General features: G+C 42.8%; 1 protein-coding gene across 2 annotated transcripts in view; it reads right to left on the bottom strand.

The window, feature by feature from the left end:
* Pdcl2 (phosducin like 2) overlaps positions 1-10873 on the bottom strand; it is a 24204-nt gene that overhangs the window by 10413 nt on the left and 2918 nt on the right. Inside the window, exons 2-3 of one of the 2 annotated variants that reach the window (XM_021211123.1) lie at positions 5685-5805; positions 5019-5109 (exon numbers count right to left, since the gene is read on the bottom strand). In XM_021211123.1, coding sequence (XP_021066782.1) covers positions 5019-5109; positions 5685-5805 — 212 coding nt within the window. The remainder of the gene's footprint in view (positions 1-5018; positions 5110-5684; positions 5806-10873) is intronic. The other variant, XM_021211124.1, reaches the window with a different exon arrangement.

Genomic DNA, 10873 nt, shown 5'->3' on the forward strand with positions numbered 1-10873 from the left:
AAATGTAAATGAAGTAAATACCTAATAAAAATTGGGGGAAAAAAAAGGATGTGTGTGTGCTCCATCTCTCCAGGAAAAGTTTTGTCATGCAGCAGTAGGTTATTTAGGTATTGGGCCAGCAAATTCTTTTTTCTTTCTTTCTTTTTTTCTCTTCTTTTCTTTCTTTTTTTCCTTCCTTCGTTTTTTTTTTACAAAAGTTTTTTTTTTTTTTTGTATTATGTGCTTGAGTATTTTGCCTACATGTATGTCTGTACACTGCATTCATGTCTGCAAAGGCCAGAAGGGTGCATTAGGTGCCCCAGAACTGGAATTACAGATGTTTGTAAGCTGTCATGTGGGTGCTAAGAGCTGAACTTGAGTCCTCTAGAAAAACAGCCAGTGCTCACAACCTCTGAGCCATCTCTCCAGCCACCCCCCCCTGCAAATTCTTGTGTACCAAAAACAAAACAAAGCAAACCAAAGTAAACAAACCTTTATCAGTGACCACTGTGAGGAACAGTGATAGTGTCCAAGGTTTGCGGTGTTACCAGGCATTACTTTAAGAATGTTAACTAATGTAGTCCTTGCCAAACCTTGATGAGGTCAGTAGTATTATTATCCCCAGTTAGATGCCTATAAAATAGCAAGCTGCTATGTAGCCCGAAGCTTTTGTGGACGTCTAGAATTGTTTGTTATTAAAATAAATTGATTACAGGTAGAGGCAGCAAAGGAAGGTGGCTAAGAATCTGACCTCTATCATTAGGTTAAACAGGGTTTGCATGATAGTTCCAGCATTTAATAGTAGCATAAACTTGGGTGACTTATTTAACTTCTTTAGTTTCCATTTTCTCTATCTTTGCATGACAAAACCCACTAATACCCTGTCACATGGGATCACTGGGTATTAAGTGCCAGAACAAGATATCTTTACTATCAACCTGACTGCAGTAGGAACCACTCTACCTGTGCTGGGGAAGGGCGGCATTTCTAGAAGGGCTGACCAGGAGGGAAGATCAGCCCTGAGTGTGGGAGGTACTGTTTCATGGGTTGGGGTCTGGGCTGCCTAGCAAGGAGGGAGCAAGCTGAGCTTCCACTCCCTCAAATTCCTGCTGCCATGATGTCCCTACCACGACAGACCATGCCCTCAACCAATGAACCAAAATTAACCTTTCTTTCCTTAGGTTGTTGCCTTTGTCAGGAATATTATCACAGTAATAGAAATGTAATATGGTAACTTCTCAGCAATGTGTGTGGCACGTGGAGAACTGATAAGCTTTTATTATTCATCCTTATAGAACGTTAAACCTTTGTTAGTAACTCTCAAAATTTGCATAGTTTGATGATTAAGCAATGCTTGGATTTATTAAATAACCGCAAGTAGTTTACAATATACCTACAAGTTCCTATATTTAAGTTTGCTAGGGAACTTCCTCTTGTTTCTCTGTATATGACTACATCTTATTTTCTGTACTCTTTTAAAAGTGGATACATTTTAGCATGCGTATATGTGTGTGCATGCATGCACACGTATGCATGTTTATACCTGTGCATGCCACTGTGCATGTATAGAGATCAGACAATATCTTGCAGGAGTTGGTCCTCTCCTTACAGCAGATGGGCTCCAGGGAACAGACCTAGGCCCTAGGGATTGGCAGCAAACACCTCTGCCCACTGAACCATTTCACTGGCCCTCATTTTCTGCATTATTGATGTTCTGGAATCTAGAACTTTGCTAATCCCTCTGGGAATACTTGTTTCAGATCTAGCTGGTTCCAAGAAAAAGAACACTTGCCAGACACCACCTTCTTCAAATGCAAGCCAGCTGGCTCTGAAAGCACACTCTTGGTTGCTTGGTATTTTCTTTTCTTTCTTTTGTGTGTGTGTGGGGGTGGGGGTGGGGGGGGGCAAGCTCTGGCTATGTCACTGAGACTGGTCTCAAACTCCTTGGCTCTAATCCTCTTGCCTTAGCCTCTCAGGTGTTTGGGACTGTGGGCATGTACCACCATGCCTAGTGTCAATCTCCGAGTTCTTTCTGTACTTGTTTTGTTTCTTTCTTATGAGGCTCCCTGCCCTAGTCATCCTAGAACCCGGTACCAGATGACTAACAGACCTTACCCAGAGCCCACCTAAATGATTCAACTGGCCAATCATAAGCCTGCTTACTACTGCCTCTCAGGAACCACAACAGAGGCTGCTTTTGATTCTGACCTGTTTCAGTGCCTCCTGTATGGCCCCCATGTACCACCATGTGGCCCTTCTTGAGAATGGTAACTGTTCAGTGACAATCACCTCCTGATCATACTGTGTTAAAGCAAACAAAAACTCCAACTGGGCGAGCTTCAGAACACACTGGCCTCATTTTGCATGTTAGAAGCGTGCCAGATGAAAAGTCACTTTGCGTAACAATGAAGCCAAACACAATGAAACCCCAAGAGAATAATAATGCTGAGCTAGGTCTGCTACTAGGTTCCTTCTTATTGGTACAACTATCAACTCCTCCCTCCCCCTCATTTTCCCTAGCTTTTTCACTAGAAAGGTTAACGCATGGGCGTTAGTCCTGCCATCAGAAAGACGCAGTGTTCAGTGGCCTGCATTTTGTACTTAACAATCAAGTCAATAGTGATTCACTACATAGTCAGAAAGCTCTCTGGCTATTTTAAGCAGAAAGGTACTTAACCTGGGAAATTAAGCACTTTGCAAACTTGCTGAGAAGTAGGCCTTGGGCTGGCCAACCAGGAATGACTCCCAGAACAACACTGCAGAACTGGTCTGCCAAGGCTTTCCTTGCTGCAATCCAGAAACTGGGGAATCTAGATTCCAATTGTTGACCCAAGTATCACATTACTCTGAGACTCTGTGGCACAATGACAACTGCTGGCACCAGGAACCAGGCTCCCTAGCAACGATAGGAGGATGAGAAACCAAAGCCAGAGCAATGGTTCCAGAAATTCTAGATCCACTTAAATGGATGCTCTAGGCTTATTTATTTATGTACTTATGTATTTTTCTCCATTTAATATAGCTCTGAGCTCAAATACCCTGTGAGTGTGTTAGCAGAACTGAAACACATTTATTATCCTTGCTGCAGTTAACTCTGAGAAATGCTTTAGCTTTAGCTTCTCGCCCCTGCGCTAGTGAAACATGCATCAAGAGGAAGAGGAAGGCATGTCTCAGAAGACAGTCTAGTGTACTGTCACAAACATATACTGCAGATATGTTCACTGGCACATTTAGACTTTTCTTCTTCCTTTTAGCTATAGGAACCTCACTTGCTATTTCATAGCTGGCTGCCTACCCAGTGGCATTTTTGTCCCTAATTTCTTGAAAAAGATATTTGTCACTTCTTTATCTTACCCCAGGCTTTGTTAGAGTCTAAGTATCATTATAGATTCCTCTTTTGCTGCTTGCAGGAAGACTACACTTGCCGGCCTCCTTGTGAGAATACATTGTAACCAACGAGAGAGGAGTGAGGAACACAAGGTCTCCATCTCTGGTACTCAGACCTCAGGTGTCCTGGGTGGGGTCCATACAGATCCCTGCTTCACAGGATTCTAAGGTGATGTAGCCCTGATGAAAAGTGTTCAGGCCACAGTCACTGCCTGGGAAAGAGCTGCTCAAGAGAGCTGCAGGAGATGGATCAGAAAGTGAAGGAACCGCCCAGCACACCTTTAATCTCAGCACTTGAAAGGAGGAAGCAGGTGGATCTCTGAGTTCCAGGACAGCCAGGGCTACACAGAAAATCCCTGTCTCAAAAAAACAAAAACAAAACAGTTGAGAAATCCCCACCACAATATAACTCAAAACATCTTTAAACTGTATTTTTATTTTATTTATATGTATGGGTGTTCTGCCTACATGTATATCTGTGCACCACTTGTGTGTCTGCTGCCTATGGAAGAGAAAAGAAGGGATCAGAGCCCCTGAAACCGGAGATGCTGTGAGCCTCCTTGTGCATGTCAGAAAGCCAGGCCCTCTGGAAGATAAGCCAGTGTTCTCAACCACTGAGCCTCCTCTCCAGTCCCAGTTAGCTTTTGATGACACAAATAAGTCCTGTATCCATTTACTGTTCCCTCCTGTTTGTATCAAGAGCTGATATCTAATAATTTCCTTTTTATTTATACAGTCTTTTCTTTTTCTGCCTTGATTCTTTCTCTTACGATACTTTCAAAGTTCATGTGTTTGGTAGCCATTGTAGCCGCCAAGGCAGCTGATAAGAGGAAGGCCTTATTTGGACCTGTGGTTCCACAGGGTTGACAGTGCATCCTGGTGAAGAGGTACAGCACCACACGGGCAGCCAGGGCAGCCAGGGCAGGAAGCTGAGAGCCCACATCCTTACCTGCAAGCGCAGAGAGAGCCGCCTCTCTCTACTCTGCAGGGCAGGACTAGGAATTCTCAAAGCCCACCCACAGTGATGTCGTTCCCCAGCAAGGCTGTTTCCCTCCCCCACTCCTCCTCAACAGCATCACCTAATGAAGACCAGATGTTCAAATATCTGAGCCCCTGAGAAGAAAAAAAAAAAAACAAAAAACCTACACATTTCATATTACAAATGCCGTAGCTAACAACCCTCCAGGGAAATTAAAGAGAATTTACTAAAATGAGAAACCCACTGGAGGCCTTCACAAACTTAAGCAACCAAAAGAAAGAATCAGAAGGCGAAGAGGTTGGACTGCTGCTATTATTAACCCAGAAGCACTGATTAGAAAGGAGAATGAAGAGTGAGTACAGCCCTAAGGGCCTGAGGGCTTGTGCCCAGCAGGTCAACATCATACCGTGAGAGTCTCATGTTTTTCAGAACTACTGGCTGACAGCTTCCCAAATGTGATTAAAGATGCAAGTTCAAAATCCAGTGCGTCAAATACACTTCCAGTAGGATGAACCCAAAGATACCCACGTGCTAACACAGCTGTGTTAATCTGTCAAACAGCAGAAGCGTGGAAGCAGCAAGAGAAAAGCAAGTTATGGCATAAAGGAGATTCTTCATTAAGCCTGTCAGCCACGTTCTCTCGTAAAGACCCCACAGTACCGCAATGCTGTACCTATATATTTCAATAGCTTTTATGTCTTCTTCATCAAACTCATCTTCTGCTTCTTTCAGCTGTGCAAGTGTCATCTTCTCATATGGCTTAACTAAAACAGAAATCTTAGGTAATCAAGTTGTCCAAACATTATGCTTACTTTTCAATCAACATCTAGGAAACAAAACGAAGCAAAACACAACCCACGCAGTGTAGATGATGGAGATCAACAGTACTTTTAGCAAACCTGTAGTGACCAGCTAAAACAAGGTTATGCATTACACAAACTGTAATGTTAGCATTTTTGATTCCCTCAAAACTGGCAGGACACTTGCAAGAGTAGATGGGAAAATCAATTCAATCCCATAAATTTAGTTTTCCCCCAAGTACATGGAAAGGTTGATGAATAAGATCACATACAGAATGGACAAAGAAAAAGTGATCTCAAAATTGAGGAACATAGTAGAAACATGTCACTGGGTTTCCTAGCGTATCTCTGTGCTTTATTAATTGGCATATGCCTTTCAGCATACAAATTGGCCATTTTCGGTGGCAATCTCCTCATTTTGAGTGGATGGGCAGTGTTTGTATGAAATGATATGCACTCCCTCCCCCGTGCTTCATGAAGTGAACTTTATTCCCTCCAGTGTGCATCCCCTTCCTGCAGCCCACCAGAGGCACACATACCCATGGCCTCCTGCTGTAAGCGTAACACCATCTCTTCAATTTCATCTTTTGGTTCTTCTTTTGGAGGAAGAATGCCAAAATTCCTTAAAATTTCATTCCATTCTGTATCTTCATTTGGATCCTACCTCCAAAAAAAGAGTCTTTTAGCATAGTCATTCATTGTAAAATATGCTGATAAAACTGACTGACAGGCGGTGGCACGTGTACATACAAAGCTGTTCCTGGAGCTGAGGTTTCAGAACAAGCCTACTTCTCCCACCAAGAATGGGGTCACATGCTTTGATTCGCAGGACACATCTGTCCTCAGAATCACAGAGAAGTTTATGAAAAGATTATCTTAGAGGATGGCCAGATGGCTCATCTGGTAAAGGCACTAACTTGTCATACAAGTTTGGTGACCTGAGGCAGGATCCAAATCCTACCTAAAGGGCGAGAGAGAGGACAGGTATAGGGTTGTCCTTTGACCCATCCACTCACGCTATCATACACACTCACGCTATCATACACGTCTCACCCACATCATGCACACACATATAGTAATAATACATTTTAGAAATCAATTTAGACCATCTAATAAAGTATTAAGAAAGTAAGCATTTAAGTCACAGAAAATGAATTGATAATAATAACCACAGTGGACAAACCCAGTTCACATGATGTCCAAAGTATGTTGTTTCTTCTTTATGTGCCAGCCTGTCAGGTGAACTGGTTTCTTTTTTGAGGCACACAGATTCAGGAACCCTCATGGCAAGCTACCAAACTGTGAAATATCTACAGAGAGAATCACATATTGAGAAAATGTGGCCTGGAATGCCGTTAATCCCATTCTTAGGAGTCAGAAGCAGGCAGGTCTCAGTGAGTCCCAAGCCTGCCTGGTCCCCACATTCAGTTATAAGCCAGCCGAGTCTTCACAGTGAGTTTCAGGCCATCCAGGTGAGGCCCTATTTCAAGGAAGGGGAATAAAAGAGGGTGTGGTTGGGTGCAGTGATAGAAGACTGTATCCACTCAGGATAGGAGTTCAAGTTCAGCCTTGGCCACTTAGTGAGATCCATGCCAACATATACAAGACCCAGTCCCCAAAAAACAAAACTAAACTACAACAACAAAAAGTGAAAATGAGAAAGAAAGAAAAACAAAAACAAAATGAAGAAAGAAGGCATGGCTGTGGATAAACTTCAAAAATAATTCAAATATAGCTAAATCCTGCCAGCAACTGCACAAGTGTGTTCTCTGTTGCACAGTTAACCAATCCAAGTGCTAAGGGACTGTGAGATTTTTATCTATGATTTCCCCATGGCACGTCAAGTTCTGCATTCCACTTGTCTCGCATGGGCTCACTGGGAATTTTGAAGTTATGGAATAGTATCTTTTAATAACTCTAGAAAATTTCTCAGATCCAACTATTCCTCAACGTCTTTCTAAAATTTTCCTATTCCTATTTTACTAATATTGGGGAAAAAAACCTCATCCATGGATATTTTTAATTTTCATAAGTTCTACTTGACCTTTTATAAGTTTTGGTCTTTTATTGCAAAACTGTTTTATTTCCTTGTCAAAAGCAATATGTTTTTCTGTCATGTTAGAAATTATTTCTTATTAAGTAGCAACTTAAAATTTCAGACAATGGCCTTAGGGAGACGGCCTCGTATTTAAGAGCAATTGCTGCTCATGCTGAGAACCTAGGTTAGGTTTCCAGCACCAAAATGTTGGCTTACAATTATCCCGAAGTCCAGTTGTGGGGGTCCAATGTCCCCTTCTGACCTCCAAGGGCACTGGCATGCACATGGTGTAGAGACATACATGTTTGCTGTGCTAGTCAGGTTTCTATTGCTGTGATAAGCATGACGACCACAAGGAATTCGGGAAGGAAAGGATTTATCTCAGCTACAGCTTACAGTCCTCTGTGAGCTGGGACATTAGTGAGCCCCCAGTGTACACATTTCTTTTTCTCCTTGGCTTTTGGAAATATGTACATTTAGAGTGTTTTCCAGACACTAAAAATGCCAAAAAATGTCAAGGTCCTACTAGCTTTCCTCAGTTTCATAGTTACTGAAGAAGACATTAGCCTTGAACAATGGCTTTAACCCTAATATGCATATCTTTGTCTTCCCAGGGGCAGATATTTTGAACTAACCTCTGATGAGCACCAGTGTCTCGTTTTCAATGAGTCGGTGTTAAGGTCAATGACAGAAAAATAAATAGTGAGCCAGCATCTTGGTGGCGCCTGGGTTTGAACCCAGAGGAGCACAACCTGGCTAGAATGCGTGGGCCCAAGCAGAGGGCGCAAAAGTGAATTCAGTTATTTTGGCTTCAAGATTTTTTTGTTTATTTGTTTATTTGTTTGTTCATCATTTGTGTGTGTGCTTGTGTGAATTTGTGTGCACCTCATACACGCCATCCCCACAGAGGCAGAAGGCATTAGACTCCCTGAAACTGGATTCACATGTGGTTGTGAGCGTCCTGATATGGGTGGTGGGAACCAAACCCAGGCTCTGTGGAAGAGCTGGAAGTAACCACTGGGCCATCTCTCTAGCCCCTTACTTTTTAATTTTTTTTCAGTTTTTATTAGGTATTTACTTCATTTACATTTCAAATGCTATCCCCAAAGTCCTCTATACCCTCCCCCCCCTGCTCCCCTATCCAGCTACTCCCCCTTCTTGGCCCTGGCCTTCCCCTGTACTGGGGCATATAGAGTTTGCAAGACCAAGGGGCCTCTCTTCCCAATGATGGCTGATTAAGCCATCTTCTGCTACATATGCAGCTAGAGACACGAGCTCTGGAGGTACTGGTTAGTTCATATTGTTGTTCCACCTATAGCGTTGCAGACCCCTTCAGCTCCCTTTTTAAAAATTTTTTAATTGAAGCTAGTATTTATCTTCATACAATATGTTCTGGTTATTGTTTCCTCTCCAGATTCTCTCAGCCCATCCAGTTCCATGCCAGGCAAAACCAAAACTGGAATAAATAACAACAACAACAACAAGAAAAAGAATAAATAAAATAAAAAAGCATGATAAACACAAAGAGCCACATACATAAAACAAAACCCATAAAACGCAAAATCAGGAACCACAATATATGAGCAAAAGAGCAGTAAAGTTAAAAAAAAAAAAAGCCCTAACAAAGCAATATGAAACAAAGTCATCTCCAAAAATTCCAGAGTATGTTTTCGGTTTGCCTTCTACTACTGGGCATGGGGCCTGCCCTTCAGTGTGTCTTACATACCCACTGAGATCCCAAAGGAGAAAACTATATTGCCCTTGCAAGAAGTTGTCAATTGGAGCTAGCTTCTTGGTTAGGGATGGGAGTCCCTCTCCACTCCCTCTCCTTAACACCTTTCCCCTCCTGGCCTGGACCTGCGCAGGCCCTGTGCATGCTACCACAAGCTCTGTGAGTTCACGTGTGCATGGGTCCTGTTGTGTCTTCTGGTTGTCTCCATCCCCCCTGGCTCTTATCTTTCTGTCTCCTCTTTCCAGAGCTCCGGAGGGAGAGATTTGGTAAAGATAGTATTGCCTGAGCATTCCCAGGTCTCTCACTCCCTGCACACTGTCTAGTTGTGGGTCTCTATTGATTCCCAGTGACTTGCAGGAGGAAGCTTCTGTCATGGTGACTGAGCAAGGTACTGACTTAGACCTACGAGTGTAGCAGATAGTGTTAGGAGTCATTCTATTCATATGGTCCTTTAGCAGAACAATAGGAATTGGGTTTCCCATAACCCCATTGCCTATCTAGCCTTGGGGTTTTGCAGCCTTTTTCTTTTTAAATGTATGAAGTCTCACTTTGTCACCTCAGCTGGCTTTATGAGCCACATGCCCAAATATCAAGTGTTTTCTACTTGGAAAAAGTACATACTATGAAAACGACCGTTTTAGGCATTTGTACACACACAGTACAGTGCAATAAAGCACAAGCTGGCTGCTGTCCCCCACCCCACCATCCTTCCGGGCTTTCCATCTCCCATGAGAACCACCATGGTGGCTCAGACACACGATCAAATCACCATGCAGATATGAATCTCTTTGCTTTCATATCATCTTTCTCATTGCTGTGGGCTGGGCAGAGACATAGGGATATATATCACTTCAGTTCCATTCCAAGTTATTACCAAACTCATCGCTCCCCTTTAGCTGCTTTAGTATCTTTTTCTCTTAGTGAAGGCAAGCATTTGTTTCCAAACCCAAGCTTTCCAGCTAGGCAAAAGGAGTTTCCCCATGCCCGGTATGGGGAGTGTTTTCACTTTTTCTGTCTTCTTTGTTTCAGCAAAGGTTCATACTTTTGTTCATGTAAGTCTTCAGCCTTGTTAGTTTCTTCCTTTGTATTCTGTTCTTTCTGGTGTTAAGATAAATAGAAGAGTTGTGAGTTTTTTCTTTATTGTTACCGTGTAGAAACATTTTTTATAGAAATTTTATGGTCTTTCTTCAACTCCTTCCTGTAGATGTTTTTGGATGACAATGAGCACTATTGTTTCCTAGCTGGCTTCTGTCCACCCTAATCCTGGAAATCTCTAAGTCATTGTCCTCACAGCTCATGACTGTGCCACCCTGGTCTTTGGAGGCTCTATACCTTTGGCTGGGTTCTGCGTGCTGTCTTTGAAAACTGATTGGTGGGAATTTGTAAAGACTGAACATAAAATGTTATTATAAGTCCATGGGCTAACACTATCTGAGGGGCAGGTTTGATCCCTGACCACTAATTGTCAGGACAACCTGCTCTAGATTCCCCACACAGAGGTCCCACTCCAACCTCCTGCTTGTCTCTTATCCTTGGATACATCATAGACTTCAGTTCTCACTCTGCAAATTGTACCCAAGACCAAACTGCAAATGTGTAAATCTTTGGTGGTAAAACTGGCTTTGAAGATTGCAAAACAGGGATGGAGGGTGGCGGGGGTGGAGTGGGGGAGGGAGAGACACAAATTCTGGAATATAATGAAGTAAAACAGAAATTTGTTAAGATGAATATCACAATGAGGAAATCTCAAAAGGCAGGCTTAAACCCAGGTTTACTCACTGTCTTCTGCCGAAACAAAGAGCTGTCCCAGGGAGTTGATTTCTAGGGTGAGGCTAGATAGCAGGGAGGAGGAGTTTGTTCATGCCCAAGTGGATACCTCTGTAGGCATCATCCCACTGTAAATTAGAATCAGCTTTCCACTACACACACACACACACACACACACACACACACACACA

This window comes from Mus pahari, chromosome 13 (genome assembly GCF_900095145.1).
Source record: "Mus pahari chromosome 13, PAHARI_EIJ_v1.1, whole genome shotgun sequence".
Taxonomy (NCBI): Eukaryota; Metazoa; Chordata; class Mammalia; order Rodentia; family Muridae; genus Mus; species Mus pahari.